At 55.0% G+C, this 21948-nt stretch overlaps 5 protein-coding genes across 5 annotated transcripts; 3 read left to right on the forward strand and 2 right to left on the reverse strand.

The window, feature by feature from the left end:
• Positions 1 to 268: 268 nt before the first annotated feature.
• Positions 269 to 4887, reverse strand: CMQ_2744 (c6 zinc finger domain containing protein; the record flags this gene model as incomplete). The annotated part of the gene is made up of 5 exons (XM_014316822.1): positions 269 to 1061; positions 1130 to 1714; positions 1794 to 1871; positions 1947 to 3551; positions 3614 to 4887. 5 exons carry the CDS (start codon positions 4885 to 4887, stop codon positions 269 to 271), a joined length of 4335 nt encoding a protein of 1444 aa, XP_014172297.1.
• Positions 4888 to 11718: 6831 nt separating this feature from the next.
• CMQ_2935 (uncharacterized protein) lies at positions 11719 to 12174 on the forward strand (the record flags this gene model as incomplete). Its single annotated transcript, XM_014317013.1, has 1 exon — positions 11719 to 12174. The coding sequence occupies one exon, from the start codon at positions 11719 to 11721 to the stop codon at positions 12172 to 12174; it is 456 nt and encodes a 151-aa protein (XP_014172488.1).
• Positions 12175 to 13508: 1334 nt separating this feature from the next.
• On the reverse strand, positions 13509 to 14345 carry CMQ_2832 (uncharacterized protein; the record flags this gene model as incomplete). The annotated part of the gene is made up of 2 exons (XM_014316910.1): positions 13509 to 14122; positions 14195 to 14345. The coding sequence occupies 2 exons, from the start codon at positions 14343 to 14345 to the stop codon at positions 13509 to 13511; spliced, it is 765 nt and encodes a 254-aa protein (XP_014172385.1).
• Positions 14346 to 14717: 372 nt separating this feature from the next.
• Positions 14718 to 16446, forward strand: CMQ_2582 (WD repeat protein; the record flags this gene model as incomplete). Its single annotated transcript, XM_014316660.1, has 2 exons — positions 14718 to 14950; positions 15015 to 16446. The coding sequence occupies 2 exons, from the start codon at positions 14718 to 14720 to the stop codon at positions 16444 to 16446; spliced, it is 1665 nt and encodes a 554-aa protein (XP_014172135.1).
• Positions 16447 to 18376: 1930 nt separating this feature from the next.
• On the forward strand, positions 18377 to 20551 carry CMQ_3115 (uncharacterized protein; the record flags this gene model as incomplete). The annotated part of the gene is made up of 1 exon (XM_014317193.1): positions 18377 to 20551. One exon carries the CDS (start codon positions 18377 to 18379, stop codon positions 20549 to 20551), a length of 2175 nt encoding a protein of 724 aa, XP_014172668.1.
• Between the last annotated feature and the right edge of the window lie 1397 nt (positions 20552 to 21948).

Consider the following 21948-nt stretch of genomic DNA (forward strand, 5'->3'; position numbering starts at 1 on the left):
CCGAGCCAGAGAAACGACAACGAAGCAAAAAGGGGAAGAATCCTGGACATAATCCAGGACGGGAGATTAATAACAAAATCAATAGGTGAACAAGCCTTCGGGCAGGACTCGTCTCCCCACAAGGCAGTGCTTTGCATGTCGGTTCGACCGCCGTTGCAGCAAATAAAGACGATGACCACAATGTTACTTAGAAAGATATGCGCCTATGGGGGTATTTATATTTGTAACAAGATGGGAAGGAGACGCTTATACACTTCTGCCGGCTGTTTCATTCGCTGTCTCTGAACTGCCTCTGCTGCTCGTAGGGAGGCAAGTGGTGCGGGAAGCCTGACTCGCTCGGCGTGCTCGGCCCCTTGACCGACGGCGTGGCCACCTGTGGCGGGTAAAGCGAGCTCTGCACCGGACTCTGCATCGGCGGGGGGGCATGCATCAAGCCCGGGCCCGGAGGCGAGGGACCTTGCGTGGACGGCGCAAACAGCGGCGGCGTGTTGCCGGGGGACATCTGCATTGGCGAGCCCTGGATGCGAGGCAGCGGCTGGCCATACAACACCTGTGGTGGTGGCTGCGGGCTGTGACCTCCCGGAAAGCTGCCTGTTGACGTGGAGGACGATTGACTGTGCGTGTGTGGCATCGGGATATGTTGCTGTTGTTGTTGCTGTTGTTGCTGTTGTTGCTGTTGTTGCTGCTGCTGCTGCTGCTGCTGCTGCTGCGAGGAATATGGGTAATCAGTCCTCATGGCCTGCACCGATGGCGGAAGGGATGCCGGCACCGTCGATGGAGACGGGTTTGCCGAGAACGACGGCGCAAACGGCGGCGGCGCCGGTGTGGCCGGAGAGGCCATGGTTTCGGCCCGTGGATGTCGCTGGGGATGAAGCTGGCGGTCCTGCAGCAGGCCTTTGAGGATGCGCATGTCGTAGGCGAGCGCGCTCTTGGGCTGTGCGATCACCCCGAAAAAGTCAATCGTCTTGGTGAACAGCTCGTTGAGGAACTCCTCTTCGATGAATTGGCCGAGGACCGGGTCCCTTTGGACGGAGTCCAGCACAAGGAGATTTCCCCATTGCCTGTTTGAAAAAGAGTGGAAAGTTAGTTATCAGCACTCAAACGCGTTCGGCTTTCCGGCTTCACTCACGCATGCGCCGTTCCAAACACGTTGGTCACCACGTAACGCTTGTCGGGAAGCCCGTGAAACGCGCGCGTGCTCTCTACCAACGCCTGCACACCCCGTCGCGCCAGCTGAATGTTTTCCGATGTCAGTGGACTCTCCGTCGGTTGTCCTTCCAGTGCTGCGCCACCCCTGTTCTGTGCCCGTATCCGCTGCGCGTAGTTGTAGTCGAGAATTCGCCGAATGAAGAACCGGTGAATGATCACCTGCGCGCCCCAGTACTTTGCTCGCAGCCGTGCTGCCAGGATCTCGTTGGCCGGTGGGTCCTCGTCTTGGAATTTAAACTGTGATGGCACCCACAACGACTTGTCCAGAGCTTCGGTGAAGATGATGATTTGGCCTTTGTTGATCAGATTCGGGTCCTGTCGTCCGTCGTACAGGTTCTTATGGATATCGTTCAGCTGGTTTCGAAGAAATAGCTGCGCCATGTAGCTCTCTAGAACATATGGTTCGAAACCGCCCGGCGAGGAGCTGTCAGGAAACGGATACGGCATCTGCTGTTCGTACGCTAGGATACCCGATTGGGGAAGCGGCAGTTCCGCCAAAAGGTCGCTATGTTCACGTTAGATGCCGTCCTCAGGCAAAAAGGAACCGGGAAGCAAACCTTTCGAGCTGCAGACAGGTCCAGAACGCGAATAGCATTTGGTTTTCCCTCCTGTGAATCGTTTTAGGCACCGTAATCTTCATCTGCCCAAATTTGTGAAACAGTCTGCGACGAGTAGCTTTAAGTTAGCACACAGTATTATATACCATTGTAAAGACTTTCTACGCAAATTATACTCACGGTCGGAGAAGAATCTGCAGCTGGCGGCCAGCGAACACGACAAACTCTAGGCTTTGCATCGGCCGGCCTAGCTGGCTGTAGTACAAGCACATCATGATGTATACCCACACGAGCTTCAGCTGCGGCCGTCCGCCAACGTGGCTGCCAACCCGATCACAGGCCTCGACAAAGTAGTCGAATCCCGGAATGTTGTCCACGTTCCGCTTCATCGAGTATGGTCGCGACGCTGGATACTGCGCCTGGCCACCCTGCAAGGACGAGCGGCGACTGGGCACGTTGCGGCTGCCGCCCTGCGGCACCGACATCGGAGAATCGTGCACCAGAGACGGTGAGTACCCGTTCTGCGGCTGTGGCGACTGTGACGATACAGCCTCGTCGTCATTGTCGGGAACGACATCCGGAAGCTTCGAATGCTTATGAAGACAGACCTTGCCCAGTGCCAGCACCATAAGAACGAGCATGCTGTCGACGTCTTGGAAACGCGGTCCTGGTCTTGGGGGCGTCTGTCGCTGAGGAACGGTCCCCTCGCCGGACGATACCGGAGACCGCTTCCGCTTTAGGTTGCCCTCCACCACTGGCGAGCTCGACCCGCCTGCAAATTCCGCCACAGGAGCCCACGGCTTTGCCGCCTGCGAGCCCGACGACTTGGCTGCATTCTGCAAGAACATCGTCGTCATTACATGCAAATCCAGCGGCGGGATCAGCGGGTGTATGTTCTGCATGTTCTTCTCGTAGCTGCGAACATAGTCCCATACCTTATCCGGGTTTAGATCCAGCTCGATGGCAACTCGCGTTGGCGGGCCCTTGACCGCTTCTACCGGGCTAGGCGAGTTGAGGCCTCCAGGCGGGTTCCACGAATCGCGCGCTGATTCAGACGACTCCTGTGCGTTGTTAAACGTGTCTAGGTTGTCTGGGTTTTGCGGGCTGCTCCTGTTGCTGCCAGGCACATTCGGTGCCGGTGCAACAGGAACCGTCTGCGAGCCCTCGATGTGCAGTACATCATTCGGATCCATGCTTAGCTCGCCGCGGCCCTTGTCGCCCGCAGAGTCCTCGCCACGCCCATAGAAAGAGATGGCACCTCTTCGCTGCTCCTGGCGCACCGGGAACTCGGACGGAAAGCGGATGCCAGCCGCCTCTAGATGGCTCTCTACCCTTTCGCGGATCGTGGGCCAGGTTAGAAGCAGACTGGCCAATGTAGTGTGATATGCAGGAATGGCCGGTTCTCCGGGCGGCACAGCAGGGCCAGGGACCACATCCATGTGATCGTCGTTTTGCAGCTGCTCCGATATCCTCTGTGCCTCTTCTGGGGCCAGCCCCATGTTTCTCGACCAGTGTGAAGGTTGCTTCGGCGAAGATGTATTCTTATTATCGTTATCAGAACGCGGCGAGTTCACCATAGATGTCGCATTCAACGCCGCCCCGGTCTGACTAATACGATCGGAGTTCATAATGCCTAACTTGATTGTGTTTTGCACTTCAGCCAACATTTGTTGGACGCTGCTAACAATCGCCTTGCACTCCCCGCGGACTTCTCGTATCTCGCCACGGAGTGTGTGGTCCAGGCTGTTGATGGCTTCCATAATGTCGATGGTCACCTTGTCTTGCCTAAAGTATACATGTTTTAGAAACAACGTCTATACTGCTTCCAAGCACAAAGTATTACTTACTGTTTCGGGATCGGATCTCGGTATTTGCACTCGATATTCTTTTCCCTGCAATTCTTGCAAGGCTTGGTCTCGTCGCACTTGGCCTTCAATGACCGGCAGCTATCACACGCCTGCGAAGCGCGTTGGGCCTTCTTCTTCCCCGTTCCCGAGTAGGAGACGGGGTAGGACTGGTCCGGGCCCTGTGCGGATGGCTGAGAGTGGCCAAAGATGGGGGGGTCAAACTGGCTCAGAGCTGTAGGAGTTGGCGGGTAGCTGCTTTGTGGCCGGTACATGTTTGATACCGAAGGCCCGCCCGGTGGTGGGGGCGGTGGTGGCAGCGGAGGAGGCGGAGCCTGGGACTGAGCTGACGGTACTGCAGAGTGACCATGCGAGTGCGACGGATGAAGGGGTGGCGGCTGGTGGCTGTGGCCCGGGCTCTGGACTGGCTGGTGGTTTGGCAGCTGGTGCGGCAGAGGCGGCTGCGCATGAGGGAGCTGGTGCGGGCTCGACGCTGAGGGGTGGGCGATGTTATCAAAGCCCATCTGACGCCGGCTGTCATCAATATGGTGCTGCGGGTGCGGTGGATGCTGGGGATGCTGAGGATGCTGAGGATGCTGAGGGTGCTGGGGGTGTAGCAAAGTCGGTGGTGGTGGTGGCGGTTGCTGCTGCTGCTGCTGCTGCTGGGATGCATGAATCGAGCCAGAGTCGAGCCGGCGCATCAGAGGCAGGCCGTCTTCGTTCAAGGACTGCTCGCGTCCATAGGAAGTGCCGTAGGGAGGAGACAAGCGAGCAGGCGAGGGGGCCGGGTGGCGGTACTCTTGTCTGTAGTCTAGTCGCTGGTCCTGGTGGTACTCAGGCCGATGATCCTGTCGGTACTCCGAGCGGTGGTCGGAACGGTAGTCCTGTCGATGGTCCTGCATAGATGTGTGCTGGTCTGGCTCATGATATCGGCGGTCGTCGGCGTAGTGCTGCTGGTGGGGAGGAGCAGACGGATGGGTGGCGCGCGACTGATGTGGCTGCGGCGTCGACTGCGGCGGGGGTAGGTGAGGGTAAGAGTGAGCAGCATTAGGTGTCGGAGGAGCAGGAGAGGAGACGGGAGGGGGGTCAGAGGAACGAGAGAAGGGATGGGAGGGTTGATATGGACCCGATGGCGTGGGGTGCGGTGCCTGAGGCGAGGCAGTACCGGGATTAGGGTTGGGGAAAGAAGCGTGGTGGAGGTGAGCGGCGGCAGGTGTTCCTGTGGACCATGATCCAGTCGAGAGACGGGGTTTCTTGCTCTCTGGACCTTGGTCCATGTCTGCGACAGTGCTCGGGCGAGAGCAAGGCAGGGGACATTAATAACACGGCAGAGGGGTGGATGAAGCAGAGAGGCACATCAGGCGCGAAGGGGCGCGGGGGGCGAAGGGGCCTGCGCGAAGAAGAGACGAAGCGTGTGCGGTCCTCCTGATGGTCATGGATAGCAGCAGGCTTGGGAAAGGTGAGCGACTTCCGGGGAAGCCCAGTAACGGAACGGGATGAGAAGAGAGGGCCCAATGATTTGACCAGATGGGAACAGTGGGGCCTGGTGGCATTGACTTTTCTGTTTTTTTTTTTTCTGCCAGGGAGACAAGAAGGAGAGCAGGCAGTGCTCGTTGCCGTCGAGCAGTGTAACCCAGACAGCTTCGAGTTGAAGCTGGGGGGGGGGAGGTCCAGGGGGGGAGGGGTGTGTCCAGGGAGGAATGGGGGGTATGGGAAGGGTGGCGAAGACGTTTTAGAGCCAATGCAGAGCAAGAGCACTCAGGAAAGAGCGAGCTTTGTCGAAAGGGGGTGTGCGAGTAGGCCGGTCAGAGAGAAGGCGAGGGGGAGAGAGAGAAGGGGAGAGAGAGAAGGAGAGAGTTGACGAAGCGGAAACGGAGGTGCTAGAAACGCGGTCATCCACCGTTGGGAGTTGACAAACGCGCTAACAACTGCCTGTTTCCGCCAAGATGGCTAGATCCAGATGTCCGTAGTGATGACGGGAGGTGGGTGGGAGTAGATGGGAAGCAGAGGCGGTGGGTGTTAGCAGCTGGGAGCTCGGTTCATGAAGAGAAGGAGGAGGTGGGAAGCGAGGGAGGGGGGTAAAGGTGTGAAGGATTTCGGCCCAGGGGACAAGCCCAGGCCAGCCAGACGGGTAGAACGAGACGGTAGAGCGAGAGGGAGATCGACCAGGAGAAGGCGACGACGAAAGGCTGGCGGGTTCGAGGCTCGGTTCAGCGGGTTCTTTCCACAAGAATTGGACGGAACGAGGACAGTGCGATACGAGTACGTGTTCATATGACACTGCGTAGCCGTATCGTAGTTGCTCACCGTTGAAAAGTGGGCAAAAAAGAAGGAAAGGAAAAAAATGGCAAAAAGAAGGGAAGCCGGCAATGACAGTCAACGGTCAGTGTTTTGCTCGTTATTTTTTTATTTTTTCTCGTTTTGCGAATCTGGGTCAGGGTGGAGTGGAGAGAGTGTCAAGCAAGCCGGGGTTATTGGTAGCTAAACCAGGCGGCGGGTTGGGAGGGGCCAGAATGAGGCCAATGGAGACGGGGGAGCAATCCCTGCTGTAGTGGTGCCGTCGTGGGAACCAGAGGAGATAATTGAATACAAAGTACGAGAAAGTTGCTCGTATCTTGGCTGTGGTCCTCCGTACTGTCAAAGCTAGGATGGCTTGGCGCGGTTAGGGGGGGCAGCATAGAGTAGGCGAACAGGGTGACAGGTCCAAGGTGGGGAAAGGGTAGAAGCTTTGATTTTGGGGCTTGCTCTCATGGCCAATATACCAATATACGCATTATTGCAGGTATCTTTGGCAGCCAGCTCTTTGGCCGGGCTCGGGCTCGCAGGTGGATCGTCCGTCCTGAGGCTTGTCGTGCCTGACCCTTCGGCCAGGTGTGCGACGACGGGATATACTGGTGCTATATCCCGGGAATGAAATCTCCTAAAGACAAGACGGGACGTTAGTCAAGGAACTTTGAGACCAGACAGCTCCCCCACAGAAGCAGGCTGGCAAGACAGCTGCCACCAGGTAATAGGACGGTCACAGTGTGTATGATAATGTACGGAGTACCATGTATCGCATGTACATGAATTTGTCCAGAGCCGGTCGTGATCGCCCTGTGGTGATCTGAGTCGTACGGCAAGCTAGGTCTGTGCTTCTGTATGTGCTTTTTTTTTTTAAATTGACGGAGGCTGGCAATAAGACGAAATATATACGACGTAACTTGCGGCAGACGGCTGCTCGTGCCGCGGGCGACAAACACTCCGTCGTAAGCTGCACTTCTTTTTTTTGTCGCCCTGCCGTGTTTGTGTTCCTGATTTTCTTTTTTTGGCTTGCACAAATGGAGATGTGAAGGCAGTGCAGATGCGTCGCAAGGAGACGGCGATGCTATCGTAATGGTGGCGTAAGGTAAAATGAAACGAGGTGGGGCCCGTGTGGTTGTGTGGTTGACAGTAAGATACTATGTACGGAGTAGTAGGGGAAGGAGCGCACATGTCGGTTGGGTTGCGGTTTCCTGCGCGCCGCGGTGCGGCTATTCTCGTTGGTCGACACCCAAGACAATTGCTGGCCTTGCAGCCGCACGTATCGAACCGTATCGTAGTCTGCCACAAGCGTGCACGCGTCGGACGGCGCGCTCCCCTCTCCCAGTTCCCCTTTCCCCTTTCGCTGCCAGGCTCGCCCGGCACTCGTACCTGGGTGAGCCAACGGACGACCATCGGCGGCGGCGGTCTTTCGGGTGGTGGCAGCAGCCACCCAACTGTCTCTACTCCGTAGCCAAGCGCAACGTAGCGCCAACGCTAGCAGGTGGCGCTACAAGCGACTAGAGGCGCTACTACATAGTCTGTAAGATACCTAATGTGACGAATTGGCGGTCTGTGGCATCCTACACGCAAGGTGCCCTGTACTCTGGGCGCTGCTCGAACACACACAGCGCCATAGGTATTCTGGACTCCGGCTGCTGCGTCTTGGACGGCCACGTCTTCCATATGCATCTCGTCCTGCACAACGTCACGCGAGCGCGTCTGCGTGTCGAGCCGACAGCTGCATACTTAGTGTCCGCTCACGAATGCAGAACGAAGATACTATGTACGGAGTACTTGCGTGTCTACTATGTACGAGCACGCACACGCGCGCACAGATGCAGGACAACGCCGAGCACAGACGAAGCCGCACACTTGACGGCAGGCAGCATGCTTACACAACGGCTGGTGCTACTCTCGTCCCGAATACGGAGCATTACCAATAATCAGGCAAGCCCAATCGACCAGGCCAAAATGGAAAATGGCTCTGGATATTGATAGTGGAGGATGGATAATGGCCTCTGGCGCCGCACGCGCTCCTGGAGAGCAGAGCGTTTACAGACTGCTCTCGTGCACGAATCCTCGTTGCCTTGCTGCTCTCCTCTCATCTCCCGCCGTGCTCTCGTCCTCGCCCTTCCCTAGTCGCCCATCACTTCTCACCTGCAGCGGAAACGCGTTTGCAGCTGCAGGTCTCCGTGCCGTACATACTCCGTACATACTATGTAGTAGAACACGTCGTAGCCAGACGAAAAACTTTCTCGATACGAAAAACGTATTACCATGGACGAGCAGATGGTCATGCCGTCCCTTCCCTGGCCTATATTGCGGCCCAGGTATAATGCACACCTGCGCCTCATAATGGCAGGGATCGATAGCACATCATTCCCCTGTAACCTCGCTGTGGGAAATGGGTTGTGCTAGGCCTGCATTGTCGCCCGCTGGCGACATCAGTAAAACGTCGGGCTAGCTGGCAGGGTCTACTAATTACCGAGAAACGAGGCCCGTCGATCCTGTTTGAAGAACGCGTCCCTGCGCCCGGAATATCCCAACTTGGGACATTGCTGCACCACATAGTATCTTACGAGTCCTACGACGTAGTTGCATCTGAACGTAGGCACAAGACGCACAAAAGTCAGGGCGCTTAGTTTGCATGCATGTATGCATAGTCTGAGCCGCCCTGCGTATGCACATATGCAATTCCTGCACCTCTGACGTCTTGTATCATCTCACGTGCCGCAGCTTGATCGGTGTATCTTGCGGGCACGCCACATGCGCCTGCAGCACTCAAACGAAAGTCTCACCTTTCGTAACTCACCATGCACAGGCAGAATACGCCGTAATCATACCGGCCGCTCCTAAACGGCAAAACGCCCAAAACACAGGCCCAGTGATCCACGCACGAGGCCAGCTTGCCCCTTGCTGGCGCCACCTGGAAGTGCATACGACGTAGTCTGATAGCGATTTCAGCTGAGCAGAAAGTTCTCCGCCATGCGACGACGCCACACAGCACCCTGGTGCCGTGTCCGCGGAAGCGAAGGCGGCTTGAGCTGCCGAACACGATGAGTGGCGAGATGCATCGCATCCCCTCGTGCTTGCGGCACGATACTCGCAGTCGGCACATCGATCGACCTGAGTCGGACGCCTTCCAGCCAGTGTCCGGCGAGAACGGTCCTGGCCGTCGTCACGGTTGCGGTCGGGCACGGGCACAGGTACGGGGCGACCGAGCAATGTAACCTCGTTGTGGCAAGTAGGTGCCTGGGGTCGCTCAGCATTGCGAAAGGGCGGCGTAGAAGGACGACTTGGCAGGCGCCGTGTCATGAGCCGTCGGTGAGCTTATGCCTTAGCCTCACTTAGAGCCAACGTCCAGCACGGAAATGCCCCTTGGTTTCGGCCTGACCCTGAAAATCCGCAGAATAGCTGCTGCTACGACCAACCGCCTCTCTCGTCGCCCGTCCATCCCAACCCTTTTCGGCAGAGGCAAATATTACATTTCGGCGCACCTGAACAGGATGGCAGCTCAATTAGTGACCTGTCATTTTCGCCCGGGAGAAAGGACCTGCTAGGAGCTTTTTGTCTTCTGACCTCCCCTGCTATGTGTCCAATCAGGTCAAGGGTCCCGAACCCAGGACCGTGGTGAGCGAGCCCCTTTCATGTTTCCTCCGTCTTCTTAGCGAGGTCGTCTACGACGTATCTTAGCTATTTTTATTACAACGACGCCGATTTGGCCCATTTCTGCCTCCAGCCACAGATCGCAGATGGCTCCTATGTACTCCGTAGCACGGAGTTAACTCATCAGCTGTACATGACTGTATCTTATCGCTCTAGATAAGATAGGCGGCAGTGCCAAAATATGCACAGCCGGCACTGTGTGGTGACATCTGCGATGGTTATCTACGAGTACGGTAAGGACACCACTTCACACCGCCTGGACTACATGGTACAAACAGCCCAATCTGACCCTAGGCTTGACTGGGCAACTTGCGCGAGCAAGTGCTTGACGGGCTGGCCCGCTTGGTCCGAACTTTCCTGTCTTGTTTGGTCTTCGTCGTCGTGTTGGACGATGTACAGCTATTTGCAGACGTACATACGACATACAGCCTTCTGTTTCCTTTGTTCCTGCTCTTTTGCCCTCATCCTTCTGGGTCCGTTTGTCATCGACCTGGAAATCCTAGCGATTTCTTTTTACAAGACGCCACGAAGGAAACGCGGAACGAAAAAAAAAGAAGAAAAGAAAAAAAGGAAAGAAAGCGAGAAAAAAAGAAACCAAATATGAATTAGTCTTGTGCCACTTCATCAATCAAGCCCACTGTAACCCTCCTTGTCATCCTATCAGGCCCCCAATCCTCTGCGCATTAAGTGATCCTCTCCGTCCTTTTGCACTGTTTCTTGGAAATTGCACGTATAATCATGGTCCTTGCCCGCCCACTTGGTATCTTAACATCACAGACATGTATCTTACGAGCATGCATCCGCAGCAGTGTCGGGCTAATGTAAACGAAAATATAAAAATTGTCACGCAAGCTACCAAAGCACGTCGACGGGGTACCAGTACGGAGTAGAATCAAAAGATAATCGAAAGAAAAGGAAGGTTGCCTTGGCTGGAGTCCATTGGGCGGGACGACAGGCCAAGAGCTGTGGCTTGGCCGTGAGAGCCTTGCGCGGCATGTATCTTACTATACGTATGGAGTAATTTGCTCGTATTCCCGATGTGTTGACGTCTGTGACAGGTCACCTCTCTCTAGGCTGGCCACCAACAGGTATCTCACCAGTTCAACATCAGACATGCTCAGTCAGAGCTTGGTCATCGTAGACGGACCCGTCAGGCTGGAGAGAACGAGTGTCTATACACAACCCGACCATTCCCACAAAAGCTGAGCCGACCATTGTGGGTCTATTTGTGGGTATTTTAATTAGTAATCCCTGCCAAAAAAAACAACTGCCTTAGGCTCGTCTTCCACATCTTGTACTGTACTAAAGGGTGGTACAAGTACTGCAAAAGCGGTGTGCTCGGTAGGGCGTGGTAAGGTGGAAAGATACATGCGACCTATGGCGTTTAGTTCCTAGACCCGCCTATTTGGTAGAGGCCTGTATACACGTTAGCATAGCAAAGAAGTACCTAACTATAACAACGTGAATTGTTTGTTTGTTTTCTTTTTCTACGGTACTTGCATTTTTCCGTGCCGGCGGTTTTCCCTTGCCTGGCAGAAAAATTTATTCATTTGTACTACCTCTGACAGAGTACATTGACGAGCCTAAGGCAAAAATTTCTGGGATGATTATTAAGTGAAAATAGACCCACAATGGTCGGCTCAGCTTTTGTGGGAATGGTCGGGTTGTGTGTAGACACAGAGAACGAATGAGCATGAGCAAGTTATGTGTATAGATCGCCTCATCTGCACTGATTTTCGGTCCACAAGGTATTCGACCAGTGCGTGCACCGCATTGTTCTGCCTGGGTGGCCTGCTTCCAGCATAGTTCCCCCCTCTCCTCCATACATACTATGTCAGATACGACGTACGGAGTAGTCTAGAGGGGGGAGGGGTCTGTATGAGCAGGGGAGACAGTGGGCCTAGGACGTATGGGCACGTTTACTCCGTACATGTGATACTTTGGAAACGCCACCGCAGACGAGACAGGTTGACTGGCCCCTCACCGACGCACAGCTGAACTCACCTTCACTTCCTATTTCGGTCTCACCCCAGGCCCGACGCTGGCAGTGTGGGTATGCATAACGAGCAACGCCGTCCAAAGCGGGTGGCAGTTGTCCCGTCGCAGGCAGGCTCGCGTCCTGCTCTGCATGCAGCAAGTATTGCGCCTGCGGGCTTGCAATGCTGCTGTTCAGATCTCTGGGTCTGCAGGGTGAGCGCCTGTATCTTACCTGTAGGGCTGCCTGCATCCCCCAGACAGTTCCGGCTGGCCTGATAAGCTTCGAATCCTCGTGGTCTCAGACACTGTGCCGGAACCAAGGCTGCCTTCCAGAACCCAAGACGCAGACTACGTCGTACACCACGAGGCCAGGCAACAGCGGAGTCCCGACGTCTTCGCAGACATGGGCTCGCTGGCGTCATACGTCCATCTTACACTCGCATCCAGATCGTTGTCCAGCAGCCCGTCGCCTTGTCGCCATAACGGACTCGACCCGCCGCCAGCAGGCCGGCAACAGAGCTGCTGCCCACAATGCCATCGCGAGGCAGCCTCCAGGCCAAGGTCGATCGTCTGCAGTGAGGCGTCTCGGTGCTACGGGATCCGGCATGTCCGGCAACAGGCTCTCTCTGTACTCGTAATACGAGTGTACACCGTCAACCCTTGCATCGCAGCATTCGTTATGGGCAGCAGAACGAACGATGGTGGCTCTGCAACCAACCTCGGCTATCTTGACGCAGTACCCAGTTCTTATCCTGGACACGATGTGGCTGGCTGGGTGTCTCGCTCGTTGCGGAGTCTCCCAATCTCTAATAAAGACACCAGCTCGCTCCAGACAGGTATTATCTTACGAATACATCTGTACGGAGTACTCCGTACAAGCACAGCACAGCGGTCTCCGCTCCCAAGACACCGACTGTTGGAGCCCGGCACTAGTCGGCTCGCCACGCACCTTCGCACTAATGCGACACGTAAGATGAATTCTCTTTCTGAAAACCTGCCATTCCGCCAATCGGTTGTCCTAGCAGGGGCAGCGCACTAAAACGCTGGTGCTTTCTCGCTCCTATACGACGTAAAATACCGCCAGAGTGGACAGGGCCGATCGGAAGGCAGGCGCGTTTGTATCGGCGTCGACTGCCTATATCGTAAACTGCCGGCAATCGTGTTCTTCCACGCTTCGAATGACCCAAGAACAAAATAAACGATAGCTTTAGATGACACGAGTACGCGTACGTAGTAGCAGCGAAAAGCATCGGGAGCCAATGCTTGCTTATACTGCGGGCTTCCTGGTGCTCAACTGATCCGAGTATATCCGTACGGCTCAATTTCGTCCTTGTAATATTCGATCGCCAGTGTAACATGACCAAAATCAGTCGGCCATTGGCCATCTGAGACCTTATCTGGAACAAGTTGGCATGGCATGTATCAGCGCTGGATTATAGGGCTTGTGCCTGTGAGGATTGTACCTCCGTCCTTGTCTCATTATGTTGGTCCTATTTGCTTTTGCCTCCTTCGCATCTCCACAGATGCACTTTTTCGACCTCGTATTCCTTCTGTCATTGCCGCGTGGCCATAGCGCGAACTCGTAGTGAAATACATACGGAATATTCCCTTTTTGCCCCTTCTTCCCTCTTTTTCCACTGCTGCACTATTGCCTGCCCCTCCGTTCGTTCCGTTCGTTTGATACGATGCCTACTATCTCGCTGCAATTTCCCAAAGACGCGATACCGCATCTTGCTTTGTAATCCGAAGTATTCCGCACCACGCTTGCTATTTGCGTGCCCGTGTGCCAAGCTGAATCCTGGTCGCCCGACATTTGCCGCGCGACGAGGCCATTCGAGCCATCCATGTCTCCCAGCAGGCTCTGCACCTCAGGCATTGCCTACCCGTTGTATCTTACTTGTACGGAGTACGGAGTACTTCATAAGATACAATGTAAGGGACATACCAGGTAAGGTGGTGTCACACTTTGTCCTCATTCATCATCGCTGCCAAGTGTCTGGCGTCTACCAGACAACTTTCGGCGCTTCAACCGCTGTTTCTTCTGAGCCTGTTCTCTCTCCTCCTCCTCTGAATCTGCACTTTTTGGCTCTTTTGAGTCGACCGATCTGCCTGTCGTGTGTACCGATTCCGCCTCTTCCCCCTCGCCTCCCCCTTCTGTCTCCTCGGACTCGTCATCATCTTCGTCGTCTGCTTCCGTAAAGACGAGATCGCCGCGCGCTCCTAAGATGTGTCGGCCTGCCTCTTCCAGCAAAATGCCAAAGGCAATCAAAGCCGTCTCGTCCATGCTGCGCTCGTCTAGCAGCCTGGCATTGACAATGCCGGTCTGCGTCCGGTCTAACCTTTGCTCTGCCCGTATTGCCAGTGCCTCGTAGAAACGGCTCGTATACGTATGCACCTCGTCTAGCAGCTCGCTGTTCGGTATTAAACCCTCGCCGGCATTCGGAAGGTCTTCATTCGTAAAGTATATGTCTTTTTCGTGATAGCGTGTTGGTGCGTCGGGGTGCTGAAATAGCACATCCTCTGGAGCAAGAATGAAATCATGGGTGCTTGTAACCGGTACACGCTTTTTGAACATAGAATATTTCCCTATTAGAAAATGGTCGCTATGTCAGATTAGAAACTCTACCGCAGAAATGGTAAGTATTTGTCCATGCCTACCGGCGACGGCATCGTAGACTGTGGCATGTCTCGGCTTCTTAGGCTTCCGCACAGGAACAGCTAGATCTGACAGTGCAGGCGGCTCAAGAGACTCGCTCTTGACGCGAAATTCCGCATCACCGCTGCCTCTGTCTATGTCTCGAGAAGACATCGCGTACAAAGAGCTGAAGCGCTGTGGCCGTTAACTAGGGTGATAGTCGGCCGAAAAGCGCGTAGATAGTTATATATTGGTCGTGGTCGACCCTACGACGCCCATTGTCGCGTTCACAACCCACTGTGTGACGTTTGGCGCTACAGCCTCGTATGGCGGTAAAGGCCTTCAGTTGAAGTCGATGAAGTTTGGAAGCTAGGCAGGCTAAAAACTGCGGGGCAGTTGACGGGCCGTTGCCAGCCGTCAGTGTCACTTCATTCGCACCTCCCGATCGCATCTCTTAATAGTTGCATCCCCTTCATCAAGGAAGAGGCAAAGGGCGTCGGTTTCATTACCACTGAGTTCTCAATACATACCTCATACCTCAGATGCATGAATCAACTCCTCTTTGAAAGATCCACCGGCAACCTCGGCCAAAATGCCTTTGTTCGCCTCCAGTACAGTCAACTGCTATACGCATTCCGGCCTGCTTCTCGGCTGCGCTTTAACGGCGGCGAACAAGGCACGAACATAGTGCCCGAGGGCGCCGGATCATCCTATCTTGATAGCTGGGCTCACCAATCTGGAGTGAATGCCCTAGCCTTGGAGCGATTTGATGGCCGAATGTAGGCCACCTCTTGTTACTCCTCTTTTCATAATCAAGTCACAGGTGATATACTGAAAGCCTAGATTGGTATCGGGTGGTTCAGATGCTACCATCCGTATATGGGACCTGGAGCAGCGTGACCAGGCAGCACCTGAATATGAATTTCGCCCTGTTGCGCAAATTTCTCGAGCCGGTATCAGCCAGCAAGACACATCGCTGCGACGCCAGCAGCCGGCCGTTTCAAGAGGTCCGTTATCTAGAAGCGCCTCTAGCGACGGCCATCGCTTCGGTGTGACACATCTATCGTTTTACCCTTTTGATTCGGCCGCTTTCTTGTCCTCATCCTACGACCAAACCCTCAAACTGTGGGCGACTGATCTTGCCCGTCTCTCAGGGTCTTTCGATCTCAGCTCCAAAATATACAGTCATGCCATCTCCCCTATAGCTGATCACCTGCTTGTGGCCTGCGCGACCCAGCATCCGGCTGTACGGCTTGTGGACCTCCGGTCTGGTGCAGCCGTCCAATCTCTCGTGGCTCCGGGCCAGGTCGCCGGTGCTGTGTTGTCTGTGGCCTGGTCTCCACGCCACGAACATGTTCTTGCGAGCGGTGCCGTCGATGGTAGCGTACGAATCTGGGATGTCCGTCTTGCAAGTAGCCTGGTGGCACTGCTGGACCAGGAGGATAGCCTCGGTTTGTCCTCCAGGACGGGCAACGACAACGATGGTCGCATGCCAGTGGTCTCAGCCCCGTACGAGCGAGGCATACGATTATCAGCCAAGGCTCACACCGGTCCCGTGAACGGACTGACCTGGACGGACGATGGGGCCTACATTGTTTCTGCTGGCCATGACAGACGAATACGCGTCTGGGATGCTGCCACCGGTGCCAACACGCTCGTGAGCTTTGGGCCATCTGTTCGCAACGGTGGCTTGACGAGCGTATCGATGGTAGTGTCTCCGACAGGCCTGACACCGCCGAAGAAGGAGCTGCTCTTCTGGCCTAACGAGTCCGAGATCCTCGTCTTCGGTTTACATGACGGTAGTATTGTCACTCGGCTACGCGGAATGGGTCCTACTCAGTTTGCTGTGCGCTTGGCATCGGGTGCCAGCCCAGCTTTCAACAACCCACCCCCCTCTGGAGCCAGAATGGGCAGACGGGGCTCTGTCAGTACCGGCAACCGTACCGGTAGAACTGTGGTGCCTGACCGGTCATCTGCCAGGAAGAACAGAGTCACTAGCCTTGTGTGGCAAGGAGCGGGGGGGTCAGGCAGCGAGACTGGTGGTGTCAACATGGGCGGTCACGGTGCCATGGGCGGTGTCTACAGCGGCCATTCGGATGGCCAGATACGCGCGTGGATGCCCCAGCCAGCCGTTGAAAATGGAGGAGCTGACGACGAAATTGGTGGCGATAGTGACGATGCAACGCCCTCGGCCGTCGAACAGCGTGACCGAAAACGGAGAGCTTTAGACCAAACCTTCCGCAGTCTCATGGGCACACAGATAACATTCCGGTAATATTGCGCCTTTATTTCCGTGTCTGCTCTTTTGTCCATTGAGACAGCGGTCCGAGAAACGTCTGGTTCCGGTTAAATTCAAAGAAAGTGGTCTTTCGGGTTATGTGTATTATACACCTATCATGGGTATTCTTGTCCGGAAACAACGCACTTTACACACACGCCCTCGCGTTCTCTAACCAGAGCATGAAAACGGATGTATGCCTGCTCTCGTTGTTTTTAGCATCCCGTTGTCCGTTGCTATGCTACCCTGTGACTACTATGTAGCATCCTTGGGTACGAACTGCGATATGGTGTAGTCTTGCCGCAGCTCCAAGCATGGGCTTGTAAACACTTGTCTTTCCGTAAATGGTTGCTACCATCGATGCATGTAGGTTCGTTACGAGATGTCCTGTTCGATGGTCGTGTCGGCACACGTACGTAAGAAGGACGAGTACTTGTGCTTCAGCACCGAGTTATCAACCGAATCAAGGCGTGCAATATGCTGTCACAGAAGCATAGTACGGGACCGCGTAGATTATGGTACCCTACGTCGTATCTGTGAGATCAAGCTCTCGACACCACAAACCTACTCGTACGTAGTAGACAAATGTGAAAACCTGATTTCAGTTAGGCAAGCGATCTTTACCCCTTGTCTGTCTCCTTCATGTTCGTCCGGGACCCACAATCACATTGTGGTATTCGTAGAATACTACTCCGTACTCCGTACAAAGAGGATATTGTCGTATCGTGTTATTTGGTCCTGCGGAGTGTCAATACTTCAGGTTCCCATAGTCGGCAACGTAGCATGGTTTCATTGCCAACCTACCACGGTACTGGTTAGTACGGAGTAAAATGATGATGCGGGTCGATTGTGGCTGGTTATGAAAGGCTCCGTCATCTGCAGATGCATACATCACAATCTCGCCAGAAAAGGATGTCATTTCGATTACTTCATTGTTAGATCGACATGATCTTCATTTCGTAGATCAAGCTAAATAGCAAGATGACATACTAAACTTCCAGGTCTGTTAACCTCTCAAGGAGGACAGACTTTCGTGAGGCCTTATCGCTACCGAACCGAGATCACAGGCCGGTTTTGGTAGCTACTACTCTCATTTGGGTTTAGAAGCTGATTGCCTTTTGAAGCTGGGGATCGTGTCGTGGCCTATGAGTACCTGGACCATGATATGGTTGCTGTGCGGAGTACTCTGTGAAGGCGAAATTGCCTTGGATTTTTTATTTTTTAAAATGTTAATTACAGTGAACAAAAGCTAGCAACATGACATTTGTATGTAATTTCAGTACAAAGAAGATCAACAAAAAACGAAAACAGACACAATAACGCGGCGATTGACACTACCCGGCAGAAATATCAATATGGAACATTAAACTTGCAAAAACAGAGCTTGCATGCTCGACAGATATTCAAACTTCATTGGAAGGCGAGGCTGTAGAGCGCCATGCCGCCCAATTCAAGTATCTTTGGATTTAGCCGCAGCCTTTACAGTGGAGTTGTGGGGCACAACAGTCGCAGAGTGGCGGCTACCTGATTAGTCTCGTCGCATTCTGACATGAAATTCGAGGCTTCAAAATAAAGAACCGTCAACACGGTCCATTTGCCACAACTGCACGGCTTCATACACGTCTGCGGAAAACTTTCGATCCACAGACTCAAACAGAGATTCGATCGACGCAATAAAAAACTATCACCGCGGTAGTAACCTGCGAAGGGGAAGCCTCCCGAGAGCAATGTTAGTTGCTTCGAGGCTACCAGCCCTGTCTTGTACCGTCTGAGGCTGCCCAAGGCAGTTCTGGCAGCTCGAATTGACAATCGTGGGGTGGCCGATATTTGATCGCATTCTTCGACAAGTTTTTTCGTTACAAACTCTCTCAACGGTCAACCCGACGCGATATCTCGTGGAAAACGGGCCGTCCAGCCAGTCGTCACGATGGCGACTCCAACAGCGATGAAGCACGCACCTTCACAGCAGGGTAGGACTCCCTCGCAGTCTCATGGTGCGGCTGCCACACCTCCGGTCTCGACTCCCTTCAGCACATCCCACGCGCACGCAGCCTTCTCCCCGCTCGGTCCCCGATCCTCGCCACAGCAGTTTAAGAAATCGCCAGGAAACTCGGCGACACTCATGGGGCACTCCGCAAGCAGCACGGGCATTCCTGGTGGAGCTGGAGGAGGTGGTGGTGGCAGCAGTGTGCCCGTGACCTACGACAGCCCGGCAGCAGCAGCTATGGGGGCCCTGGGCATCAATGGTGGCCTAGACCTCGGTGCACTCGATCACGTCAGTGTCAGTGGGCTCGGCGGCCTTGGGTCGATTGGGCGCAGCGATGAGGAGGAGCGGGAAAAGCGGCTACAAACGGTGTTGACAATACTAAAGCGCAGCTCTGGCCGGGTCAGTGAGGCCGGTCTCGAGCGCCTCGCAAAGTCCATGGGACTGGAGTGCTTGTGGGAAGAAGGCATGGGCGGAAACAAGGCGCGGACGCTCATCATCGCCGGCTCTGCCCTGGCGTTGGAAATTGTCGTCCTCAACAACATTGTCGAGTCGGTCTCTGTCACGTTTCCGGAGTCACAAAATATCATTTTGCGTCACGTTGAGCGAGCTAACCAGATCCTGTTCGATGACCTGAAACTCCTCCCTGGCGAGAGCCCCCTGACAAAGAAACTGGACGCATTTTCTGCCCATCTAGAGCAGCTGGCCACGCTGGACAAACTCAGTGCGGAACCGGGACTGAACTTGTACGAGGCCGTTGCCGGCGTCTATGAGACGTTGGATCGGCTCTTCAGGTGGGATCTACAGAAGCTGTGCGAAGAACCGGGTCAGAGCGGCAAGCCAAAGGATACCTTGGAACTGACAGCACAGTGCTCGAGGCATGGACGGCCCGCAATGCACGAGAGTGGGCGCCTGGGCTTGAGCCTGTTGTACTGGAAGGAAATGCGGCTGGTGCCGCCAAGGCAGCCCGACACGGCCGCGTATGCCAAGACCAAGGAGAAGACATGGGCTATCCTTGTGGGATGTTCGGCAATGGGTGCGCAGGTGTTCCAGCCAGTCCGCGTGTCGGACAAGTGGCTGTCGGATGCCATTGAGAAAGATGGGGGGATGTTTGGCGGAGACAGAACGCAGCCCATGCTGGACTGGCTGGAGCCCGAGAACACCATTCTCTCGTCGGCACAACCAGGCGGCGAGTCTGACGAGAAGGTAAACAGTGTTGCTGGGGCGCGGCTTCCCGGGGTTGTGTTCCATGCCATCTTCGATCCGCCGGTGGCTGTTCCGTACAGCGTATGGCATCATATCAGCGAGACGGTCGGGATGGTGTTGGAGCCGGAGACGCTTGTCACGTTTGACGCACTCAGCTTTCCGGTGGAGCCAGGAAGCCAGCACGACCCGAGTGAGCTCCGGACTATCAGCTGTGACAAGGACGTCTACTTTGTGCCCAAGGGCAGCCGGGACGACGACAATGCCGCTGCCGATGTCACTGCTGCAGCTGGCAGCAAGAAGCACCACCACACGCTGTTTGTGTACAAGCCGGTCTACGGACGGTCGGTGACGGAGCTGCCATTCTCGCATCCGAGTCAGCTGATCGACATGCTGCCAAAGCTGCGGCAGTACGCCTTTCTGTCGACGGTGCTCGAGAAGACATTTGGCACCAAGATGGCCAGCATTGTGCAGGAGCCACCGAAACAGAGCGGCAAGACAGTGGTGACGTCGACGATCGAAGACGAGTTTACAGCATTTACGATGGGAGGCGACGAGACGGGCAAGACGGATCGCGGTCCGGGAGAGGGACTTTTGGCAGCTACTGCATCGGGTGACGTGACGTTTGTGGACGTGGTTCTGACAGCCCACCCGGTCCCCCGGCTGCAGGTGGTGTTTCCCTTCCGGGATGGTACGGCTGACATCATGCTGGAGATTGGGTTGAATGCACAGGTACGGGTTGTTTCGCAAAACGTCGTTGCAGACGAATCGGACGGCAGCGATAGCGGAAATGGCAGCGTCGGCCGACACAAGGGCAAGGGTCGACGGCTGGACCCCCAGGACCTGGGGCGCATGCTGGAGGTCTGTGAGGACCTGGGCGTCTGGTGCGAGTGGATAAGGACCCGGTGTGTGTGATGCAGTGATGGCGAGAGGCGGCAGACGTCAGGCGGAAGAGGGTGTTTGGAGCTGCGATGCGATGTAATGACTTACAGAGATCTTGCACGAGACAAAATTGTCGGGAAGGCGTCCTTACTCAATTTCTCGCCGCTCTAGCCAGTAAAGATCCGCGCTCTCTCTGTGTGCGTGCGTGTCCCTGTTCTTTGCCTTGTCCAAGCGAGAGGCACTCTTGAGCAGGCAGCCACAGAGAACTGCTCGGATGGCGTATTTCTCATCTTGCATGCACGGAAGCCTTCTAGTCGCTCGGATATTTGTGCTACTATGTATGTATACGACAACACGCAAGGGTATACAGCCATATACCCCTGCTCGCGAAATGCAAGTGGCATTGTTATTCGTACAAATCATCTGGCACTCGTATGGCTGTGGAGAACGCAGCAGCGATGGCGTCCCGTCAGCATGAACGGTAATCTTACCGGCGCGCTGATAACGCGCTTTTCCGCACGCGATGTATCGTCTTTCTCTCCCAGACGCAGGTTCTCCCGTGTTGACCTGCATTACGTTGTACATCGAGCATGTCGGGGAACTGGCCATAGGCCCGGGGTCCGTGGGAGATCCGTTGTTTATTTTGATACTTCCTGATTGGGACGTGTTATTTTGTTTGTCGGCTGCCTGGCCGAAGAGGTGCCTTTGGAAGAAGAAACCAGGAGCGACAAGAGGAGCTGACCAAACAGTCAGGGCGGGGGCTAGAGGGCGCAGCCGATGACGCGCATTCCAATCATGTCTCGTCTTGCAGAGCTATCCTGTAACAGTGGTGTTTTGAGGCTGCTCCTGTGGCGTTTGTGAGGCGAGGTCGTTACATAGTACTCACTTTGGGGATCCCTTCAGTCATTTGGGCTTGGGCCACAATGCGGCCTAGCACGAAACACAACAGCGACCAAGCGCTTCGGGGTTGGACAGGAAGGGCGCCGGTCACAAAAAGTACTCCGTACGAGTACTCGTACCCGCCCAGGCCCGTGGGATCAGGGCTGTGGCTTGCAGGGTCAGGGGCGGCAGCTGTTCCCCCCTTTTTTTTTTTCCCTTTCAGAGCTGGAGACTTGCTATTTTGTAGATCCACACAGGCGATCGCACAGCTTTTGCCGTCTGATGTTTTCTTCTCGGCCTTAGCCTGGGAAATGATTGGATCCGACCAGCCACACGAATATACAAAGCCGACGTGTGCGAGTACGAAGTACGGAGTAAGATACAATACCAGGACAGAACAGCGAGACAGCGAGAAAGCGAGGCACACGGACGGCGAGAAAGCACGGCCACGAGGCCCCTACAGCTTAGCTGAGCAGCCGGCTGGAATGCGGGCTGAGGATTCTCCTCTTTGAAACGCCGGCTGGAGGCCAGGAGGGGCAGTAGTGCACTCT

This window comes from Grosmannia clavigera (genome assembly GCF_000143105.1).
Source record: "Grosmannia clavigera kw1407 unplaced genomic scaffold GCSC_144, whole genome shotgun sequence".
NCBI classification, from domain to species: Eukaryota; Fungi; Ascomycota; class Sordariomycetes; order Ophiostomatales; family Ophiostomataceae; genus Leptographium; species Leptographium clavigerum.